Raw genomic sequence first — 24,368 nt, 5'->3', positions numbered from 1 at the left:
CTGGAACCCTTCAGGATTCATACAAATTTATAAAGTCTTCCATAGATGCATAACAGTTAATACAAGACTTTAATAGAGCTTTCTCTTTGCACATCAATGTCTTTCTATGTATATGTCTTTTCTTTTGATAGCTAAACACTCAATTTGCCCCTTAAATCTTTTAAACATTTATTTATTTCACTCAGTACAGGTAATTTGCAATTACCATAACTAACATATAACCCACACCCCATCCCATATGACATGCCGGGTATAACCTAAGCAAGGAGAATCTGTGTATATCACCATTCTTATTAAGCAGTATGTGGTCCCAAGTTAATTTCCTGTGGTGGCAAAATTATAAACGTAAATTTATAAATTACAGCATGGAGCAGTAAATGGCTGCTACCCACAGCTTAAAAGCCCTGTACACAACACTGGTTTTCTTTGCCATTGTTTTAGACGTAATCAAAATTTTGAACGTACAACAAAGAAGAGGGGCTTTTTAGAGTAGTAATCAGAAAAGGTGTTTTTTTGTAGCACTGAAATATTTGTTCATAATGAAGGGACACAGCCAAAACATTATTTCTAAACCTTTTCTTTTCCAGCTACCGGTGATAACATAGTTACCCCTTGAGAAGATGAATACACAATTCACTGTGTAATGTAAGGGCTTGTCAGGCAGGCTGGGTCTACACTTAAAAGTAAGGTTGACATAGCAACGATGGTCAGGGGTGTAAAAAATCCACACTTGTGATTGACATAGCTATGTAAACCTAACCCCCAGCGTAGCCACAGCTATGTTGATGTTCCTACATCAAGAGAAAAACCCCTTCCATCAGTGTAGGCTGCATCTACACTATGGGGTTATGCTGGCATAGCTACGCCAATATAGCTAATCAAAAATTAATTTGAGTTCAGTTGGGGTGTGAATTTAAAGCAGAATAGCTATTCCTGATTAACACCCTGCATAGATGTTCTTATTCTGAATTAGTTTAATTCACTTTGGAAGTTAATTGGGAATAGCTATTCCAGAATAACTCCCACATAGACAAGACCTGACTCCAGTAGAAAGAGGTTGGCCTTACTTACTGTTTATTCATAAAAGAAGTTAATTTTTGGGCATAGCTGACAGTGATGAAGCTATGTCCTGTGCTTCTTTGCCCATAGTGCTGTGCTTCCAAATCTTAAAGGAATGTCACTTTTTGTAAAAAGAAAAGGAGTACTTGTGGCACCTTAGAGACTAACCAATTTATTTGAGTATAAGCATCCGATGAAGTGAGCTGTAGCTCACGAAAGCTTATACTCAAATAAATTGGTTAGTCTCTAAGGTGCCACAAGTCCTCCTTTTCTTTTTGCGAATACAGACTCACACGGCTGTTACTCTGAAACCTGTCACTTTTTGTAGGCAGGCCTGGTAGCACTGCCTCTTGTTTAGGCTGTCTGACACTTCCCATTATAAGACCCTGTTTTCAGTTGCTTGTAGCATTGCCAAACTAACCATTTGGATTGAAATTTTTGCAGTGGATGTCTATCTCAGACCGAACATTTTTTGGAAACCTTCAGCTAAAACGGTTGAGGTCTTTCTGAGAAGTATGTTGTTCCTACAATGAAACCAGCAAAGAGGAAATACTATGTCCCTTTTACAGGTTTCGAACACCTCTGCTCTCACCTGCCCCCAGACTTTTTTGTTGGTGGCAGCAGCTAATGAGCGTGAGAGGCAGGGGCTCCAAGCATAGACATCAAAGGGAAAGGAATCAAAGAGACTGGATTTGTGTGGTCGTAAACCTTATTTGATGTGCAGGCTGCAACTTAGAATTGCTAAGCAGCAAGCTCTCCTATGTCACCTTGACTTCAATCTGTGGGAAACCATCGTGAAGTTTAAAGACAGGCTACCATAGGACTCCAGGCAGGAGTTCACTCTGGTGGTAGAGGAGGGCAAGTTGATGTCAAGGACAGCTCTCCAGGACAGCTTGGATACTGTGAACTCAGCAGCTCAGTCCATGGTGTCTGCCATATCTATGAGGAGATGTTCATGGCTGCAGTCTTCCAGTCTCCCTCCTGAAGTACAGCAGACCCTCCAAGATCTGCCCTCCAAGACATGTTACATCCATAGGTGCAAGAACGTGTTGCCCCATGGAATCTCAACCTGGTGCTAACAACATTAATGGGACCACCCTTTGAACCTCTTGCAACTTGCTCCGTCTCTGTGAAAGTGTCATTTCTGATTGTGATAACATCAGCAAGGAGACTGGGTGAATTGAGAGTCTTGGTCTCAGAGCCTCCTTGTATAGTTTTCCATAAGGATAAAGTTTACCTCCGCCCTCACACAAAATTCCTGAGAAAGGTGGTTTTCCAATTTCCATGTTAGCCAGGCAAGTCCTGAAGTCTCACATGCAAACAGATGAGCAGAAACTTCATTTGTTGGGTATGAGGAGAGCTTTAGCTTTCTACTTGGACTGTACCAGGTCCTTTAGATCCGCCGTGCAATTATTTGTCACGATTGCAGACAGACTGAAAGTTAAACTGGTTTCCACTTATAGGATTTCCTCCTGGATTTCCTATTGTATTCGTTTGTGCTACCAATTAGCTAATGTCATGCCACTTCCTAGAGTGTTGGCTCATTCAACTAGAGCTCAAACAGCTTCAGCAGCTTGCCTGCTGCAAATACCTATTCGAGACATTCGCAAAGTGGTGACCTGGTCATCATTTCACACCTTTGCTGCTCATTATGCTATTTCTGATTAGTCCAGGAATGGTGCCAGTTTGCATGGGTTGTTCTACCATCACAGTTCAGGTAGACTCCAAGCCCACATGCAGGTTAATCTGCTTGTGAATGAACTACAGTGGAATGGACATGTAAAATCACTCGAAGAAAAAACCGGTTACCTGCCTTTCCATAACTGTCGTTCTTCAACATGTGTTGCACATGTCTATTCTATGACCTCCCCTCTTTCTGCTCTCTATTGGAGTCTATCTGGTAAGAAGGAACTGAAGGGGGTCAGGGACAGTGGCTCTATCCTCTGGTACCAGCAAGCAGTGGTGTGTGATGGCATTGGGTGATTGATTTACCCCAAGGTGTATTGCTGTGGGAAAATGTTCTCTGACAACTGTGCTCAAGGTGCTCACATACCTACAGTGGATTGGACAGATGCAACACATCTCGAAGAACAACAGTTACGGAAAGTTAGATAACTGTTTTTTTCTTTTCTGCTTTATTCAGTCCACAGGATGATTGAACAGCTACTCAATATTTTGTTTTCTCCTCATTGTTCAGTGCGTGGCCCCAGGCTTTATTTACTTCATACTGTACGAACTTGCTCGAAAATTTATATGTGGTTTCTTATTGTACCTCTTCTCTGCTTCCTACTGTGGAATATAGTTTAACTTATTTTTTTAAAAAGTGTATTGAGAGCAGAATATTTTCCTGGTTTACTTCCTTTACATCCACTAGGGTGACCAGATGTCCTATTTTTAAAGGGGCAGTCCCATATTTAAGCCCTCCTGCAGGTGTCCCGACTTTTTCTTAAACACGGACAAATTGTTCCATATTTTCTGTCTCTCCCTCATCAGTACTGGCGGGTCCTGCTGCTGGCCGGATCCTGGCTCGCCAGGCAACTGGTCACTAGGGGTGAGTGGGTGGGGGTCCAGTGGCCGACGATGGGGGTGGGTATGCGAGGCTGGTGGCCGCTCCCCATGCTGGTCTGTTAGCACAGCCCCCTCACCCCTTCCCATTTCCAGCCAGCACTGGCTGCACGCTACAAGCTGTGGTGGCTGGTGTGTGCGGGCAGGCGCCAGGCAGCAGTCAGTTACATGTTGCCTCTGCTGCCCGCCCATCGGCCCTTTCCGTGCTCCCCCTCTCGCTGTCTTCTCCCTGCTTTGCCCCTTCCCCCGCCAGCCACGCTGCTCCTCCATATCCCGCACTGGTGGGGCGCGTCCCACTCACAGCGCTCAGAGAACCATCCCCTGGTCGGAGCGCTCAGCTCATCAACTGCCTGGCCTGCAGGCTCCTTCGTTTCTCCACTGCCTCTGGCTGGGCCAGTGCCCCAGGAAAGCCCAAGACCCTCCAGCCCAGGGTGCTGGCCAGGAGGAGCCAAGACCTGCAAAGCACTGGCACGGGGAAGCATCTCTGCCCCTCAGCTAAGCTCTGGAGTGGGGGGGGAGGGCACCAGAATGATTTCCAGCTTCTTCACGCACCAAACCTGCAGGCTCCACAGCAGCCCCCTGGGCAGGGGCTTAGCATCCTCTTTACCCGCCCCACCCCTGTCCTGAGTCCTGCCCCTAGAGAGCGTGGGGCTGCTCTGTCCCCTAGGCAGCCTCCCCTGCTGAGCCACCTCTCTGGTCAGGTTCTCGGAAGCCCCTGCAGTCAGGTTCCCTGGGCCCTGATGCACAATGTATCCTTAGGGGTTAACCCCTTCCTGCCCACGCTGTAGCTGGGGGACAGGAGGCAGCTGGGTTATGTTGGTGGCCAGCAGCAGCCTGGAGGTGTTAGCTACCTTTCAACCCTGTGTGGCCCAGAAGGAACAAGTTGCTTCTAGCCACGGGGGGAGGAGGGAGACAATAAGAGATGAGCTCTGCAAAGACACAGGCCAGGTCATCCCTTCCTCCACTCCTCCTGCCCTGCGGCTGGAAGCAGCTCCTGTCCCTTTCCTCCAGCACAGTGCTGAAAGGCTGCTGCTGACCACATTCTGGTGTGAACCCTGCCTGAAATCTGGGGAGGGGGGACATGTGACCCTGCATGCCCCCCCCCCCCATGTGTTTCCTTGGGAAGACACGGTGCCAGGTACCAGGAGAGGCAGGTCCGTCCCAGGGGCCCAACCAGGCATGGGGTGCGGAGAGCACCAGGCAGGGAGGGTCAGGTCGGTTGGTCACCCCACCATGTGAGAAAGGTGTACGAGAATGTGTGTGTGTCACATCTCCCCATGTGTGGAGAGGGGTAGAGGTGTGTATGTCACCCCTCCTTGTGTGAACCCAAAAACCTTAAAGATCAGAAGGTAAATAAAAAGAATACAGCTATGCCGTATTTCTTTTTAACAGGGGTTCAGTCCACTTGATGTTAATTTGAACATTTGTACTGCACAGTTCTGATTGATTGCCATTGAACTTGCTTGAATATGAGTAATTTTACCAAGTGTCCTGTATTCAGCATAGGGAAATATGGTCACCCTAACTAGGGCTGAAGATTTGGTTTTCTACTTCTGTTGGGCATGTGAGTGTCCTTTACTTATGGACTGACATGTGCGCTAAATGCTTCATTTTCAAATACCAGAAAATGTTTATTTTGCGACTTTTGTGATGTGTTCTTAGGTTAGGAGTTATTTCTTTGAAAAAACAAAATCATCTTCACAGCCTAGACTAGAAGTCCAACCATCAAGACTCATCAAATCTCATTTCCCTGAGGTCTGAATTGCCTATGGCAGAACAAAGAAATTAAGAAATAGTGACACTTTCACTTACTTTATTTTACATTCTAGTCTGATCTGGGTGAAGTTTTGGGGTCTTTTTTATAAATGTGGTGGGTGTTTTGTTTGTTTTAAAGGTTGGTCTACATTGTAATGGACATGGCTTGGTTGACTTAGTCAATATTGAACCATATCATAGAATTGTAGGACTGGAAGGGACCTCGAGAGGTCATCTAGTCCAGGCCCCTGCACTCATGGCAGGACTAAGTATTATCTAGATCTATATATAGTATATTGACTGGAATGCGTTACCTAGGGAGGTGGTGGAATCTCCTTCCTTAGATATTTTTAAGGTCAGGCTTGACAAAGCCCTGGCTGGGATGATTTAGTTGGGGATTGGTCCTGATTTGAGCAGGGGGTTGGACTAGCTGACCTCCTGAGGTCCCTTCCAACCATGATATTCTATGATTCTATGACATGGTAATGCAGTTTTAAAAATAGGGAGCTCTAAACCCCTTATTTCCTTTCATCCTCAAATTTGTATTTAATTTGTATTGACCACCTTTCCAAGTTATTGAGTGATGAGAGATTTAACTTCTTAAAGAAGTTGATAGGTAATGTGATATGAAGCATATTAGCAGGATAGATAAAACAGAGAAGGGTATCTTTCTTGTTTACAAACATTCCCCGAGCCATCTAGCAGATCATTCAACTGCTCATACTCACTTTTCATGTCTTAAGAAAAGGGAGGTAAATTGCAGAAAATAGGAAGGTACAAGATGAAGGAATATGAATCTCTAAAACTAGTTCCAAGTTGGTTTAATGGTTCCAGTATAAGGAACAAGAGAACCGATATGTAAGACAATTTGTGTGTGGATGCAAGGCAGTTTCTGCTGAAAAAGTAAAGTTTACACTAATGTAACTTTCATATGTAGACAGGGCTACACTATTTCAAGCTATCCGAACTATGGAGAAAGGCAGAGCTATGCAATTTCATTTTCTTTTTCCCAACAGTCCATTGTGGAAGATTTTAGTATACTAAGTGAAAATAAGATTCATATTGCTTTTGAACACTTGTCTGCTAGAGCCACTTTGGTCTAGTGTGGATGGACTTCTGAATGAAATTTGCCTGGATAACTTCAGTTAGTGAGATAAATTTGTTTAAATGATTTGCTGTGTATTTTTGCATTGTTATTCAAGGAGAGCATTTTTCTGAACATTCCAGAAATAGTGACCATTGCCAAGCTCAGATTGATCGTGCCTTTAAAGATCTCCAAAATAGCCATTTGGGGCTAGATATCAGCATAATCTAAGGGGATGTAAGACCTGATTCAAAGCCCATTAAAGTCAATCAGGTCCTTTGTCACATGACACTTGTTACTACTAATGAGAGTCAAATGGCTGTTTCCCTATGCTGTAATGTACTCTTTGACGTTTATTACATGCAGTAGGTTTTTAGATCTCTCTTGGCATAGCGTCAGGTAGATCATCTAAATTCCTTTTGGCAGTATGACAAGTAAAGGAATGTTTCCTCTTTGTCTGATACATTCCCTCAGCAACATCTTGGTCTATTTCAGTTGGTTATTGGAATATGTAGTTTTGCTATGTATGCTAGTTGACAGTGTGTGTGTTGGTGTAGCTATAAATCTGTATCTTTGTATATGTTCTTACACTAAATTACCCTGAGGTATATAAGTATATAGAAGGTGTATATTTGCTAGTGAGAGTCAAACTCACAGTAAGGTATCATTCTAGCTTTTTTTGTAATCTTCCTTAATGTAACACAGAGATTTTGCCTCAGATAAGAGAGAAAATGTTCACACTTTTTCTTCTCTCCACATTTCTGGACACCCTTGTTCATCTCTGCTTTTTATCTCTCCTTCCTTTTAACAGTGTCAGTTGAACCAGTGGTGAGAGCAGCCTACCACATAATTCTTTTTCTTCTTTAAAAGTGAGCTGTTGGATGAAGGTACTGCTTTCAGTAGGGTTTTGCCATCAGTTACCCCAGATTTAATTTTTCCTTCTTATTTAAATAATTCTAAAGAGAGATTTTAGACCTTTTTATTTAATTTAAGAAAAACAACCCATACTCTGGGCCTTTTTTAAAAAATGCAGCCGCAAGTATGTTTTATAAAGTTTCAGCTACACCATCACTTGGAGAGTGGGAGGGAATTGAAGAATTTGCTATGAAAGTCAAGTTTTGCAGATCTGAGGAGAAATTTTTATTCAGTTTAAATTGAGGATCTGTCCCATGGTGTCGCTCCCAGGAATTGAAAGCTTGCAGTCATATGAGAGCTGTGGCTTAATTTGTAATACTGACGTGCCATTATATTAAAATTCAGCATATTTGAGGCTCTTCGTTGTTAACATTTTACCAATTATATTCTGCTAAAAAATTCCTGGGTTTTGGAAAAAGCTAGTATTCACTGATTTTTCATCCAAATTTTGTCTTATTTCCGGACCTGGACATTTTTTGCAAGGAAAGCAGATGGAGCTGTGCTAAAGGGCCAGGATCAGGAGGGAGCTCTGGCTAGCAGGGTGGTCAGTACACACTCATCCTGACCCCAGACCTTTGGCATGGCTCTGTTCGTTTCCTCTGCATAGTCGGGGAACAAGATGGGTGGAGAAGACAGGTCCTGGAAGCCGAGACTTGCCCAACTGCTGCAGGGAACACAAAGCTTCCTCAACTGCTGCATGGTCAGTAGCACCCCCGGCACACCATGACTACTGGGCATCTCTCCCTCCCTTTGGCCTACTGCCCTTCATTTTTGGTTTTTACTGATTTTTTTCCCATTTTAAAATTGTTGATAAAAGCCAGAAAAACAAACAAAAAATACCTGAAAACAAGGTGCATTAGTTATTATATATTAGTTATTTTATACTTTCTACTAAAGTCCTGAGTATTTGCAAAATATTATTTCTAATTCTAATGAAAACATCCTTCCATGGGCAGATGGCATTCTAGCTTATCTGCCTGTTTTTTTTTTAACTTTGTGGTTTCCAGTAACATGGGTACAGGTGAATATTGTAACAACACAGAAAAGGAACTTTCCGACCTGCAATATGATCTCTCGATTGGAAGAATGCTTCATAGATCCATTTAGCCACTTTACTGCCCACCGAGAGTTTGGTTTAGGGTAAAGTCTTTACACAGCAGGCTGCTATTAAGTTGCATTTTTCTTCTCCTTGATAGGAATTGTTTCCCCAAAAACATGGCCCCCCAAAAAACTTTGCTGAATACCTTACTTTATTAAAATTCCATGCAATATATTTATGTCCTGAAAGGTCATTGCAAAAAATTACTATGTTTGGGTTACATCTGACTTCATATCCATTCTGCTAGTTTGACAAATAAAATTATATTTTTCTAACTTTCAGCTCTACAAACTTAACTTTGGATCTGAACATTAAACTGGCTCCATTCTCTCTTGCATGTCAGCAAGCCCTAAAGATTTTATCCTCCAAAACACCCCCGTTGTCTTTAAATGCGTAACTCCACTATCCAAAAAATCTGTTTTAGTTACACTTGTGCAATCCCATTGTCTTCAAATTGCACCCTCAGTTAGAGCTGTGCCGTAGGGGTCTAATGGAAGAATTTGTCTCTGCACTGGAAACTTAGTTAACAGTTTTGTTGATGATGTCAGATTTTTAATATGTGCTAGGTCTCACTTTCACTCACTCATAGCTGAGATGGATCTACAGTGATAACGGTAGTAAAAGCAGTAGAAAACTTACTTTTCATTACAGCAAGCAGCTATAAATATGAACTTCATAAGTTGTTAAATAAGGTGTTATTTTCACAGTCACCTTTTGAGCATAAAGCGGCAGTCTAAAGTATATAGGGGCTTCAGCTGCTAAGCCTCTTCTAGTATATGCCAAACAAATGATCAAACTGATTATATATGCACAAAAGGTGTGTGTTTGGCAGAGGGGGTTCAGATACATGGATTTCTGGGGATTTTTTTTTCAGATAATTCCAATTAAATTAATGGGCCCATGTTTTCTTGTGATAATAGACCATACAGAATAGTTGGATCATACAGAATAGTTGTTCTGGCCGGGTCCTTAGATTTTAGTGGGAATGGATGTACAAAGCTGAAAATCAGAAGTTTCATTTTTTCCAGAGCTAATTATTAATGTTTCCATTTTAAATAAAATAAAACAGGAGGAAGAGTCTCGCATGTTAACCTCACAATAGACAGTCTGGTTTGTGTTTCTTTTATGCTTTCACTTCATCTTTAAAATATAACTTCTCCAGATTGTCATTGCACTTTACTGAAAGTGGCCAGTAATTTTATATAAGCATTTAAGTTCACAGCCCTAGTTGGAATTCCTTATTTGGCTGTAGGATTCTTCACAGAGGTTTTTCCCTCTTCCACTGCTATCTTTGCACCATTAAATGAATGCAATTTAAAGGCAAGATTATCTTTAGGTCACAGTGAAATTTAAAACATGAGGGATAGAGTGCATTTAGTGCAGTTGGAATTGGAAATAAACACATAAAGAAATGTATATGGCCATGCTGATAGTTATAAATTAAGTGTCAAGGTCTCAAATCTGGGAAAGCATCATCAGAATTTATAAAGTTCTATTTAAGCAGTCCATTCTCCTCACTTTAAACATCTGTTACTGGTTATTGTTTGAGTGACCACCATGTACATTATACAAAAAGGAACGTGTTTTTTGTAAGATCTCTGCTAATGTGGCAGATAAAATCCCAATGTTTGATAGCAATGCCAAAGGGCAAAGAGGTGCTGAGCAATACTCCTCATCTTTACCATTGCTTTCCTTCCTGGAAAAACAGGCTTTGACAGTGGGAAAACTAAGAAAGTGATAAGGAGAGGTGGAAAGATGCTTGGGAACTGAGACTGATGTAGACCAGAGCTGTATTTCATCAAGCAGGAAGAAAAAGCCTTCTCTTACATGCACCAATGCACCAATAACTATTTGTTCACTGATTAGAAATAAAAATAGAAATTCTAGTTTATATAATCTTGTTGTGGTAATAAATTAAAAGTTAAGAAACAACATTGTTTTTGTTGGCACATGACACAAACTGGGTCTGGTTTTTGCAGTTCGATTTCCCTGACAACCCATTTTTGACCTGTTTTTTTTAAAAAAATCGAATTTCTTATTGACTATCTTCAAATACTGTGTGTTCTGCTCAGAGTAAATGTTTTTAAACTGATGCACTATAAGGATGAAGAACAATTTCCTGTGGGGATAGAGTCTGAACTGTTGGAAATTGTCCACACCTTTGAGGTATGTCTACACAGCATTTTGGAGTGAGCAGGAGCAAGCCTCAGTTTGGTCTCGGAAGCCCACACCTCTTCCCTACAATGCTATGTACACATACCCTGACTCTTTTCTGACACTGCTGGATTTGTTGTTGTTTCGAAAGTTTTTTGTGGTAGGGTAGAGAGTGACACTTGTTGCATATAAAACACTTAAATGTCTTTCTTTCCCGTTACATATCTGAAGTGTTGAGGATCGATTGCAGAAAATTAGCAGCAATGAGTACACATAGGACTAAGAGTGAATTACTTAAATACTGCTTGCTAGAGATGAATGAAACAATTCAGATGCCCTTTTTTTTTTCTTCCTCTGATCTAGCCTGTCTTCTTGTACAAAGAAGGAAAACTTGCTTCATGCACTGACAGACTCTCTGCATGTTAAGGGCCTGTCCACACTGAAGAAATATTTCAACAGGTTAAGCTAAATCAATCTAAAGCTGTTTACAACCATAAAGTGAAATCCTGCCCTATGGAAGTCACTGAGAGTTTTGGCATTGATTTTAATGGGGCTAAGATTTAATCCATAGAGTAGATCCAGTTTTAGGTGGATTGTCCTGTGTTACTGAACTAGGCTCTTGATTAAACTGATCATATACTTCATGTCTCCTAACGATAAGGTTGAAGGAGTCTTGGCCTAGATAGGCACAAAGAGCTAACTGAATGATGATTTAGAACTGTGAAGAAAATCAGGAAGTGCGAGGAGCCTGAGTAGACATCTGTAGTGAAATATGTAGTGACAAACCATCAGATAAAGGACAGAATATGGAAATGATCGTAGAGCAGTTTTTAAACTAAGGGCTGGGAGAAAGCTGACAGATGTGAAGGAGCACGTGGTTCGGACAGAGACATCCCATAGGGGAGGATCTATTAATGGAGATCCTCTATGTCCTAGTAAGGAGGAGAGCATGGAAGATGATAAAATATGGGTAGGATCTGATGAGAAACAGTCAGATGAAAAAGAGTCCCATTCAATTACATCATGTACTGGCAGACAGCTAAAAAGTGACAAGTTTTTAAAGTGCTTATATACAAATACTAGAAGTCTAAATACTAAAATGGGTGAACTAGAGTGCCCAATATTAAATGAGGATATTGATATAATAGGCATAACAGAAACTTGGTGGAATGAGTATAATCAACAGGACGCAGTAATACCAGGGTACAAAATATATTGGAAGAACAGAACAGGTCATGCTTGTGGGAATTGGCACTATATGTGAAAGAAAGCATAGAATCAAATGAAGTAAAAATCTTAAATGAACCAAACTGTACTATAGAATCTCTATGAACAGTAATTCCATGCTCGAATAATAAGAATATAGCAGTAGGGATATATTACTGACCCACCTGACCAGGATGGTGATAGTGACTATGAAACGCTCAGGGAGATTAGAGAGGCTATGAAAATAAAAAACTCAATAATAATGAGGGATTTCAACTATCCCCATATTGACTGGGTACATGTCACCTCAGGATGGGATGCAGAGATAAAGTTTCTTGACACCTTAAATGACTGCTTCTTGGAGCAGCTAGTCCTGGAACCCATAAGAGGAGAGGCAATTCTTGATTTAGTCCTAAGTGAAGCACAGGATCTGGTCCAAGACATGAATGTAGCTGGACTGCTTGGTAATAGTGACCATAATATAATTAAATTTAACATCCCTGTGGTGGGAAAAATACCACAGCAGCCCAACACTATAGTATTTAATTTCAGAAAGGGGGACTACACAAAAATGAGGAAATTAGTTAAACTGAAATTAAAGGTATAGTGCCAAAAGTGAAATCCCTGCAAACTGCAGGAAAACTTTTTAAGGACACCATAATAGAGACTCAACTTAAATGTATACCCCAAATTGAAAAACATAGAAAGAGAACCAAAAAAGTGCCATTGTGGCTAAACAACAAAGTAAAAGAAGCAGTGAGAGACAAAAAGGCATCCTTTAAAAAGTGGAAGTTAAATCCTATTGAGGTAAATAGAAAGGAGCATAAACTCTGGCAAATGAAGGGTAAAAATATAATTAGGAAGGCCAAAAAAGAATTTGAAGACCAGCTAGCCAAAGACTCAAAAAGAAATAGCAAAATTTTTTTAAAGTACATCAGAAGCAGGGTAGTCTCTAAACAACCAGTGGGGCCCCTGGACGATCAAGATGCTAAAGGAGCACTCAAGGATGATAAGGCCATTGCGGAGAAACTAAATGAATTCTTTGCATTGGTCTTCATGGCTGAGGATGTGAGGGAGATTTCCCAAACCTGAGCCGTTCTTTTTAGGTGACAAATCTAAGGAACTGTCCCAGATTGAGGTGCCATTAGAGGATGTTTTGAAACAATTGATAAACTAAACAGTAATAAGTCACCAGGACCAGATGGTGTTCACCCAAGAGTTCTGAAGGAACTCAAATGTGAAATTGCAAAACTACTAACTTTAGTTTGTAACCTATCATTTAAATCAGCTTCTGTACAAAATTACTGGAGTGTAGCTTATGTGACGATTTTAAAAAAGGGCTTCAGAGGTGATCCTAGCAATTACAGGCTGGTAAGCCTGACTTCAGTATCGGGCAAACTGGTTGAAACTATAGTAAAGAACAAAATTGTCAGATACATAGATAAACATAATTTGTTGGGGAAGAATCAGCATGGTTTTTGTAAAAGGAAATCATGCCTCACCAATCCACTAGAATTCTTTGAGGTGGTCAACAAGCATGTGGACAAGGGGGATCCAGTGGATATAGTGTACTTAGATTTTCAGAAAGCCATTGACAAGGTCCCTCACCTAAGGCTCTTAAGCAAAATAAGCTGTCATGGGATAAGAGGGAAGGTCCTCTCATGGATTGGTATTTGGTTAAAATATAGGAAACAGAATGGAGAGAGGTAAATAGTGGACTCCCCCAGGGGTCTGTACTGGGACCAGTCCCTTCAACATATTCATAAATGATCTTGAAAAAGGGTAAACAGTGAGGTGGCAAAACTACTCAAGATAGTTGAGTCCCAAGCAGACTGCGAAGAGCTACAAAAGGATCTCACAAAACTGGGTGACTGGGCAACAAAATGGCAGATGAAATTCAATATTGATGAATGCAAATTAATGCACATTGCAAAACATAATCCCAACTATACATATTAAATGATGGGGTCTAAATTAGTTGTTACCACTCAAGAAAGAGATCTTGGAGTCATTGTGGATAGTTCTCTGAAAACATCCACTCAGTGGCCGTCAAAAAAGCTAACAGAATGTTGGGAATCATTAGGAAAGGGATAGTAAATAAGACAGAAAATATATTGCCTCTATATAAATCCATGGTACGTCCACTTTTTGAATACTGTGTGCAGACTGTGGTCACCCCATCTCAAAAAAGATAGATTGGAAAAGGTTCAGAAAAGGGAAACAAAAACGATTAAGGGTATGGAACGGTTTCCATATGAGGAGAGATTAATAAGACTGGGACTTTTCAGCTTGGAAAAGAAACGACTAAGGGGGGATATGATAGAGGTCTATAAAATCATGACTGGCGTGGAGAAAGTAAATAAGGAAGTGTTATTTACTTCTCATAACACAAAAACTAGGGGTCAGCAAATGAAATTAATAGGCAGCAGGTTTAAAACAAACAGAAGGAAGTATTTTTTCACACAACATACAGTCAACCTGAGGAACTCCTTGCCAGAGGATGTTGTGAAGGCCAAGACTATAACAAGATTCAAAAAAGAACTAGATAATTTCATGGAGAATAGGTCCATCAATGGCTATTAGCCAGGATGGGCAGGGATGGTGTCCCCAGCCTCTGTTTTCCAGAAGCTGGGAATGGGCGACAGAGGTTGGATCACTTGATGATTACCTGTTCCGTTCATTCCCTCTGGGGCACCTGGCATTGGCGCTGATGGAAGACAGGATACTGGGCTATATGGACCTTTGGTCTGATCCCGTATGTCCGTTCTTATATTCTTATGATTACAAATTGGATATGATACAAAAAATCTACATATTCTGTCATTTATTGTTATCAGACATAGTGGATCTAACTGATTTAATAAGACTGCACTTCTGTAGCATCCTTCATCTGAGTCTCTTAAAACAGTCAGTAAACACCAATTTTAGCCCCACAACATCCTAGGTAGGGAGGCAAATACATTAACTGAGGTGATGAGAAGGTTTGTCCAAGGTCACACAGAAAATCAGTAGTAGAGCCAAGAATAGAATTCCAGAGACCTGGCTCATTCACTTGCTCTAGTGGACATCACATACTTAGAACCAAAGCCCTCTGATTTCTTAAAAATCTTGCTTGTGAAAAAGTGCTACAGGATAGCAGTCCATGTGAACAAAGCTGGTGGCACTGAATCTTCCTGTTGCAGGTGAGCGGAACAGGTTTCTAAAAGCAGCGGTAGCAATAACAGAGCCAGATGCTTAATGCCAGAGGAATAAAAATCTCGTTCACCAATCTGAGGTCAGTCACATAAATCAAGAGTAAAAATCTAAGTATTCTGGGAAAATCTTTTTTTAAATATTGAAATGAATAAACAACCTGATGCCGTGGTCTTGAACCCAAAGAAGACATCACCTGGGATACAGAATTGGGTGACAGGGTAGATTTTTGTCGTACTGGTAGAAAAGACTTTGTCATGGCACTGGAGGGAAACAGAAGGTGGGGTATCTGAGATATGCAGACTATTCTGGAATGCTGTATTGATGGGATTTTGTAGGAGAGCAAGAAGATGGAAAACTATTAAGGACTGAAGGGTGGGAGGCAGAAATATAGTGAGTGGTGCATAAAAATCGAAGCCTGAATAAAACTAGGAACACACATTCCCGTGCTTTTATTAATTTATTAAAATTACCGTGCATTAAATAACAAATTCATTTGCACCTCTGGATTCAAAGCAGCTGGTCAGATCTAGCAAATACTATTACTCTTGGGTGAATGAAAGAGTCTGTGTAGGCTTCCAAGACGATGTATGAGCATGAAGATCTTACCATGTTGGGGCATGTGTAGAGCAAGTACTAGGATACATGCCCAAACTGCCTCAATTTTTCCAAAAGTTAACATAGAAAAGCTGCAGAACTGAAGACACATGCAAATTAACTTTGAAAATAAATTAACTTTTAGATTTTGTGATGTTATTAGCTACAAGAGTAAAATAACAAATTATTTTTTTTAAAAAAATGGTTTTAAAGTATCTATTAGTGTCTTTGAAATAAGTGCAATAACAGCCAAATTTTAGGATATGTGTTTAATATAGAAAATATAATCATAAAACAGATTTTATAGCTCTGCAGATTACTTTGATGTGAATTCAGTTCTGGCCACTTTAAAATTGATGCTGTTTATCATTTTAAATCAATTTAATGTTTTTCAGGCATTTTATGATAGTTTTCTTGATTACTGCCAGTTACCCCAGCCACTTGACTTTTACAAACATAATTGTGGGAAATGTTTTCCAGTTAGTAACTCAATACCCTGGAAAATTAAAAAGTTGTCTTTAAAGCTTTAAACTTTTAAAACAGGTTTGGTAATGTTGTTTTTTTCAAATAATCAGCTGATATTTTAGGTGCTTCTAGGCTACCTTTTAATTTTATTTAGCAAAATCAATTTCCCTTTCCCCTTAAAACCAAATCCTGTTTTTTTTAATCTCTAGAATATAGAGGACTTTGCTCATTAACAAATCAATCTCTCAGTTTTCTTTCTTTTCCTATATTTGATTTCTCTGAATTCCTGAGAGCAAGTTTCCTCCATTGTTCTTGACTGAAGGTGAAGATGAACAACAGGAAAGACATGTTCTGTATATGCTTTATACATATTGTATTCTAAAACCAAAACTTGTTATAAAAGCAGGGTTACTTTTTATTAATGGTTTTTCATTTCTTAACTCACTTACATGTGAATAAAGATGCCTGTCGTGCTTAACAAGCAATTAAAGAAGTTTGACAGATGCAACTATAGATTAGCCAATGCCAGTGTAAAATACTGTGGGATTTTTCCTTTCCTGTCACCTTAATATTTATTTTCCTATAAAAAAATTAATAACAATACTTAGTACATATGCAGTTTTTCCTCTTCAAATGGCTTTACAGGCTTTATTAACTAAGTAATCCACATAATACCTCTGTGAGGGAGCCTGCTGGGTAAATATTAGCTCTATTTTAGAAACTGAAACCTGGAAAAGTTCAGGTCAGGTTTTGCAAAAATGTTCACTAGATTTTGAGGTGACCCAATTTTTGAGTGCCCAGCTTGAGAAACACAGGGTCTGATTTCTCAGCATGTTGCAACTCCTCTCAAAGTCAGTGGCACCTCTGAATGTTGAACATTGTCGAAAATCAATCCCTAGGTGCTCAGGATAGATGACAAGCATCGGAGGCATGCAAGATTAGTGGCTGCCTTAAAAAGGTGTAACAAAGTGACTTGTCCCAAGCCATAGAATGGGGCTAAGGATATACGTGGGATTAGTACTCAAGAATTCTGGGCTTCCAGTACTGAACTCAGCATATTAGACCAGGAGTCTCTCTCAAAATCATTCTTAATAGCAACATTTGAAGATCTGACTTTCTGCTTTAATGTTTATAATTTTACCATTCTTTTGTTCTTTTTACTTTTCTGTGACCCATAGCACCCCTACCTTCAGACCCTACACATATTGTAATAATCTTTGTACAACATTTGCCTTGTGAGGTATCATTTGAAAACTAATAACTCACTGGTCAGTAATATCATGGTGAAATGTGTGTAGCAACATTGTATGTAAAGTTATGACATAAGCTGAAATTATGACTGACGTGTTTACCAGACAAGTCTGGGGAGGGAGTAAACCTGTTTCTCAAAGACAAAGGACAAGCTGATGCCTCTAGCCGGGTGTCATCAAAGCTGATTGGCAATCACTGGTCAAATGGCCATTCTTTGGCAACGAAGGGGGCAAGAACAGATGGATCTGTATTTTAACAAACTACAACATGGAACCTCTATCACCACAAGACTCCATGTCTCTGTACTCACAGGAGGAAGGAAAATGCATTTCAAAGGGTGACGGACCTATAAAAGTGAGGGGCAAAAACACCCCAGGTATTCTTTCTTTCTTTCTTTCTTTCTTTCTTTCTTTCTTTCTTTCTTTCTTTCTTTCGCAAGACAAAGGAACCAGCCCTTTGGGAGGGTTGCTGACCGGGGAATTTAGTCAGCCCTGTTGCTGGGAACATGTGGTAGGGATTTTACTGAACCAAGTCTAGCTTGTTAAGTTTTAGTTACTCTTGTAAACATTTCTGGCTTTAATACCTTATACTTGTACTCACTTAAAATCTGTCTCTTAGTAGTTAAATAAACTTGTTTTATTCTTTAATCAAAACTAATCCAATGTTGTGTTTAAAATGAACTGTTTGGGTAACTTCAGTTAAAGTAGCAAACTGTTGTATATTGACTCCTTACAGGGCCAATGGACCTCTAATATCTGAACTGCCCAGGAGAGGGCTGTACTGTGCAGAAATACACGTTTTGGGGGAAATTTGGGACAGGGAGTGTCTTGGGGTCACCCGACAGATAGTAACCAACTCTGCTGGAAGACAGAGTGTGGCTGGTGTGTTCCTGACATGCTCCTGGGATCGTAGTTGCTGGATCAGGACTGTAGCTATATACAGACACTGCACACAGGGTGTGACCTGCATGCTGTTAGGCTGGTTGTGAACTACCCAAGTCGGGAGTTACAACAGCAAACCATTGTGAGGCACCAAGGTTGCAGAGCAAGTGGTGATGCAACCCCTCTGGATTGCACTCTGGAATATGATAGTTACATAGGTGTTTTTTTTAAACCTCACTGAGGTGCTATTCAGTACCTGTATGAGAGCAATTTGCTCCCAGTATTTCAGCCTTTTTACTCTAGATAATGTTTTCTAAGAGCTGTTAGGGAAGTTAGCATAAAACTCAGTTTTTTTTAAAGTGGGTGATGTCACTTAAGCCAAGGGTTGCCAGGCATCTGGTTTTCGACCTGGTGGCTCTTGTCAGCAATGCTGACCGGGCTGCTAAAAGTCCAGTCGGTGGTGCAGCGGGGATCAGGCAGGCTCCCTGCCTGCCCTGGCTCTGCGTGGCTCTCAGAAGCGGCCAGCAAGTCCAGCTCCTAGGTGCAGGGGCAGCCATGGGGGCTCCATGTGCTGCCCCTGCTCTGAGTCCCGGTACCGCAGCTCCCATTGCCTGGGAAGTGCGGCCAATGGGAGCTGCGGGGGCGGCGCTGGGGCGGGGCAGCGCGCAGAGCCCACTGCCCCCTCCGTGTAGGGGCTGAAGGGACATGCTGGTCGCTTCCAGGAGCTGCGAGGAGCCAAGGCAGACTGTGAGCCTGCCTTAGCTCCGCTGCACCGCCGACCAGTAACCGCCTAAGGTAAGCACCGCCCGGCTGGAACCTGCACCTTGAATCCCCTCCAACACCTCAGCCCCCTGTTGCAGCCTAGAGTCCCCTCCTGTACCCAAACTCTCTCCCACAGCACTCATCCCACATCCCTCCCACACCCCAACCTCCTGTCCCAGCCCTGAACCCCCTCCTATGCCTGAAACCCCTCATCCCTGGTCTCACCCGAGAGCCCACACCCCGTCCCTCACCCTAACCCCCTACCCCAGCTCAATGAAAGTGAGTGAGGGTGTGGGAGAGCGAGCGACGGACAGAGGGACAATGGAGTGAGTGGGGGAAGGGGCCTCGGAGAAGAGATGGGGCAGGGGTGGGGCCTTGGAGAAGGGGGGACAGGGGCAGGGCGGGGCAAGGGTATTTGGTTTTGTGCGATTAGAAAGTTGGCAACCCTACTTAAACCCAGCCTGAACCCCCTAATCTTAGCCACCATGAGTCAAAGTGGTAAGCTTAGCATTGTAATAAGATTTTTGTCACTGGTTTTACTGTAGTCTTTATGTTTAAGATGTTTTACAGCTAGTTTACCCTGTCACAACCTCTTAAATACTTGAACAGTTCTTAAATATACATTTGCTCACATAATTTGTATATTTCAAAGTGTTAAAGTTTTAGAAAATCAAATTTTTCTCTCAACTAGGTGCTGCTGTTTTCTTTTTCTTTTTCATTCATTCTTCTTTAGCTGTGCACAAATACTGCTTGTCTAGTTTAATCTAATCCATTTTAAAGCAGACTGAAGCAATTTTTCTGGAGTCTCTTCTTAAATGTTCTTTCTCATCTGCTAATTCCAGCCTACTTTTCTAGCTACTAACCATGAACTTTTGCTTATCTCTTCATTCTGAAATGATTTCCCTCACCTAAACTTTGATTCTCCTTTCCAAGTAGCAACTGCTGTTTTAGCACCCTTTGTTCAGCTAAGATTATAGCTCATGCTGCTCCTTCCACTGATTTTTTTGCAGCTAAAAGCTGCCCTTACTCATGTTGAGTAGTACTTTACTTGTTGAGTAATGTACAGTGCTGCTTAATTTAATAATTTTATTTAAAGTGTATCATTTCTGTAATACGCAATTTTTGAAAGAAAACCACATATTTTGTTCTCTCATAATTTTCTGAAAACTTTCCGGGTTGAAAGATAAATTAAAACAAATTAAAACAGTTCTTCCATTATTAAAATGGAAAGTTTAAAAAAAAATCTTTTTGGTGCTTAAAAAATGTAACAACCCAACCCCCCGCAAAAACTAAAGCAAACAAAAAACCCCAGTAGAACCAAAAAACTGTAAACTTGGCATGATCACAGTGTTCGAGGAGGAAAGTTAACTGAGAAAAGTATATAAAACAAAACTAGTATTTTTAAAGTTATAAGGGTTTAAAGTTACAAGTCTGTGCATGTGTAATCAATGTATCTTTAATCTGCTAAATTATTTTGGCATAAGGATTTCACATCTGCAGATACTTTATACTGGAACATGGACTGCATGTGGTGTTTCTTTTTTCATAAAGAATTGCCTTCTGCGGTAGGTAACTTCATAAGACAAGGGGAAGGAAGTGTGTTCTAGGGCAGGTGGGGCATTTCTCACGGTCTAGTTGAGGAGTCAAAGTCTTCCTGAACTAGCTGCATGTCTGGGGACATGGAGCAGTTTGTTTCCTGTGATTCTCTCCCTCCCGTTGTACTGGTGGGGCAGAAGAATAATCTAGCCCAATTCCCTGCAGCTGCTGTGAAATGTGTCCAGGACATATGAGCCTGTGTGCATTACTTGTTTCAGAACTCCTTTTCCTCCTCATTTGAGGGACTGGCTCATTACCTTACCTTACTTTTTGCTTTACCTCATCTTCACCTTAAAAGAACTTTGAAAGTGTCTTTCCCATGATGCCAAGATGTAAGATCTATATCCTTTTTCATAACATACATCAAAAGAGATGGTAGCTTTCTACCTAATTTTTAAATATCATTTTTATTGCAGTTAAGCAATTTTGTAGTGATTCTAATTTAATCTGAGGTATTGTAGAATATACCTTGTATATCCACATGATTAGTGTGTGTGTGTGTGTGTGTGTGTGTAAAATAAAAAAGGTTGTGTATTATTAGTAGGCAGTTAGTAAAACACCTTGGGTATGCTTTGCCTTTTACCTTTAGTTTCCTAGGAAATGTTCTATTAAAATATTAATGCATACCCTGGAAATCTTGGCTTTTTATTTTTAAAATTTGACTAATTAATATTAAAATGCAATTTGGAAAGTGTTTTATGCAAGTCTATTAAAATATTTCATGACTACAAATATAAGAGAATGGTATTGAAAAGGCTCAAAAGTATCTTTAACTACTATTTATATCTTCATAAAATTATTATTTTACTTTTTTGTTTCTTTGTTTTTGTTTCCTGGCCCCTTTTTTTCCTTTCAGCTACCTTTTCAACAATGTTCTCTAGCCCAGAGACCACTTTTAATGCTAATTTTGTTGTTTAAAAGTTGCTAGGGACTTCAATGAACAATTTTATTCTTGGATGTGAAGCCCTGAATCTGACTCCGGTGCTGGGGAGAGAAGGGAATGTAGAGTTGTTCATGTTTAAAAAATAAATAAATTAGGAGGTCAGTTTAGTTTTAATAATAGAAAACTAGTGGGTTTCACACACATCTTTTGAAATGTCAGCTGGGTTCATGGAAGAAGAAGTGAAAATTGTTAAGATTCTCAGTTCTACATATCTGGGTATAATGACATCCATTACCATACTATCTGAGACCCTCTCAAACACTTAACTAATTTATCCTTGCACAGCCCTTTTTAGTAGGCATTATTGTTTCCTTTGTTTTACAGATGGGGACTGAAGCACAGAGATTAAGTGACTTTCCAAGGTCACACAGGAAGTCTGTGACAGAACAGAGAATTGAACTCAGCTCTCCTGAGTCCACTCCAGTGCTGTGACCACAAGACCATCCATCCCTCATCAGTTCGGTTTCTTAAGATGAAAAGTTTATTGCAGATGGTCTGGAGTGGATGCAGGAGAAGGGTTGCTTTTGCCTTTGGATGCCTTTTTCATTAAGAAAAGTACTTATGCCCATTACGTTAAGCATTGAGCTTGAGGAACATGGTAAATGAACATATTTAAACTACTGGTAAATAAAAAACCCAAAAAATTGATTTAGTCTTTGTTGTAAATGTATTAATCACCTAGGGTCTAGAAGTTGTGATTGAACATATTTCCAAGAAAAATCCTTCCTTTTTTTTTTTTCTAACAGAGTCATATTAGAAATACCTTTTTCTTGTTTCCAGTAAAAGTAAAATAAAATACATGTGGGAATAGTTTTAGGGTGTTTTATTCATGCCTTTACTCGCCCTTTACTTGTCTGTCCATTCTTTTTGTTATTAAGCCCGTTCGTGAGAATAAAAACAAACCATAGTGAATATGAGTTGCTGAAGAGACTATCATTTCTGCTCATCCATTTTTGGCCTGTCATCAGTGGCTTCACAGATTGTCAGAAAGTTAACTGTCGCACTTGAGAAGGAAAGGGTTCATGGAGCTTGTGAGCTCAGGATATCCGTCCCTAATCTGACACAAATGTGATCTTGCAGTTTTTGTTTACGTGGATCCATTTTGACACAGGCAGAGACCTCATACATCCTTTACAATGATGAAATTGAACTGATATTTGGAGCCTTTGCCCTGAGGAAGAACTTGTGTTTTGCAATTGCTTGCGCTCCTGCCCTGATGTCTTCTTTCCATTTGTAGGCTACAAAACTGCCTCCTACAGAATTGCATTGGTTGGCAACTGAAATAAACTTGTTCTTTCTAGTGCATTTTTTGCCACTTTTTCAAGAGTATACCTCACAGGGTGGTTCTTGGGAGACCAGTTCTAAACTTTACATATAGTAGGGATTGTAGGAAGAAAATTTAAAAAAAAAAAAGTGGAGTGAGGAGCTTTATATAGAAACATTCTTTCATTGTATTGTGTCGTATGAAAATAGTTGATTTTTGAGCCTGTCAGGTTGTGTGGAGCATTTTAATAATTGTGTGCATTAACAGCTGTGTGTGTCAGCACTGAGTTTGAATTTCTCAATGATGAGATTCTGCTGCTCCATCAGACTTGGAACTTCTGGGTTTCCCCATCCTTTCCAAGTATCAGAGGCATGTAAGAAGTTGTTCATTTTCTCTTTCCTGCTCTCCCACAATCCCTAGTGCTCTCTGCTTGTCAGCACCCTCTACAGGTGTGCCTGATGATCTGCTGCCACAAGTACTCCTCATTCTTTTTGCTGATACAGACTAACACGGCTACCACTCTGAAACGCGCTGCTCTGATGTCACTCCCCAGTTATTTGCTTCAGTGCTCACAGACAGAGATTTTCTCTGCAGTCTGTTCTGAGAATTTGTGTGGCCCTGTTCTTTCCCTCCACCTTAGTTTCTGTCTAGCAAGGAGAAAGTCTTAGGGGGAGCACTTTAAGGAAGGCTTCATACTGCTAAATCCCCAGATGTTAGTCCCTTCCTCCCTTCATCCCATTCGAAGCACCAAGTATTGGACTCTCATCCCTTTTGGAACCTTTGGAGCAAGAGCTGTACACACCACTGCCAAAAAAGCAAATCATTCTCTTCTGAGGATTTCCCTAGACATAACTTGTATTCACCCCAATCCTGTGCTTATGAAGTGGAATTATCTTCCTGCCCTGAGCTCTTTGAATCAGGTGATTCAGGTTGCCTGTATCCTACTGAAATTTTGCAAGTTATGGAGCCTACAACTCCCTTTCAAGATAGCCAAATCAGCAATTCAGTCTCCCCCTACCCAGGAGGTGGTGACGGTAACACACATGACTATATGTATCTTCTTCTCCCTTTTGAGCCTCTTGTGACATCACCAGATTCTCTGCCAAGACTCTTCTCTGCAACACATTTTCGCTCCAAGGAACAATTTGGCTCTAGTCTCCAGATCCAGACACTGCTTCCAGAGGCAACATGGTTCAGGCATTCAAGCACCTTTTGAAAGGATAAGGTTCCTTAGTGAGTCCCTTTTAGAGTTGCCAACTTTTTACTTGCACAAAACCGAACACCCTTACCCCGCCCCTCCTCTGAGGCCCTGGCCATGCCGCGTCCCTTCTAAGAGGCCCGGTCCCTCCCCCTCACTCCATCCCCTCCTTCTTCTGTTGCTCACTCTCCCCACCCTCACTCACTCGCTCATTTTCACTGGGCTGGCTCAGGGGGCTGGGGTGTGGGAGATGGTGAGGGCTACGGCTGGGGGTGCTGGTTCCGGGGTGGGGCCAGAAATGAGTTCACAGGGTGGGAGGGGGCTCCAGGCTGAGGCAGTGGATTGGGATGGAAGAGGGGGTGATGGCTCCAGCTGGGGGTGC

The 24,368-nt window shown here is 40.9% G+C and overlaps 1 protein-coding gene across 7 annotated transcripts in view; it reads left to right on the top strand.

Annotated features, from left to right (window-relative positions):
• Positions 1-24,368, top strand: part of SLX4IP (SLX4 interacting protein) — a 124,603-nt gene that overhangs the window by 31,517 nt on the left and 68,718 nt on the right. For 3 of the 7 annotated variants that reach the window (XM_048842590.2, XM_048842591.2, XM_048842592.2), the window contains one exon: positions 21,849-22,122. The exons of the other annotated variants lie outside the window; for them this stretch is intronic. In XM_048842590.2, the coding sequence (XP_048698547.2) occupies positions 22,120-22,122 (3 nt within the window). In that variant the 5' untranslated portion in view covers positions 21,849-22,119. The remainder of the gene's footprint in view (positions 1-21,848; positions 22,123-24,368) is intronic. 7 annotated transcript variants of the gene reach the window in all.

The sequence above is a fragment of the Caretta caretta genome, chromosome 3 (assembly GCF_965140235.1).
Source record: "Caretta caretta isolate rCarCar2 chromosome 3, rCarCar1.hap1, whole genome shotgun sequence".
Lineage (NCBI taxonomy): Eukaryota > Metazoa > Chordata > Testudines > Cheloniidae > Caretta > Caretta caretta.
Note: the sequence above shows the minus strand (reverse complement) of the source record. Positions and strands in the feature narration are given on the sequence as shown.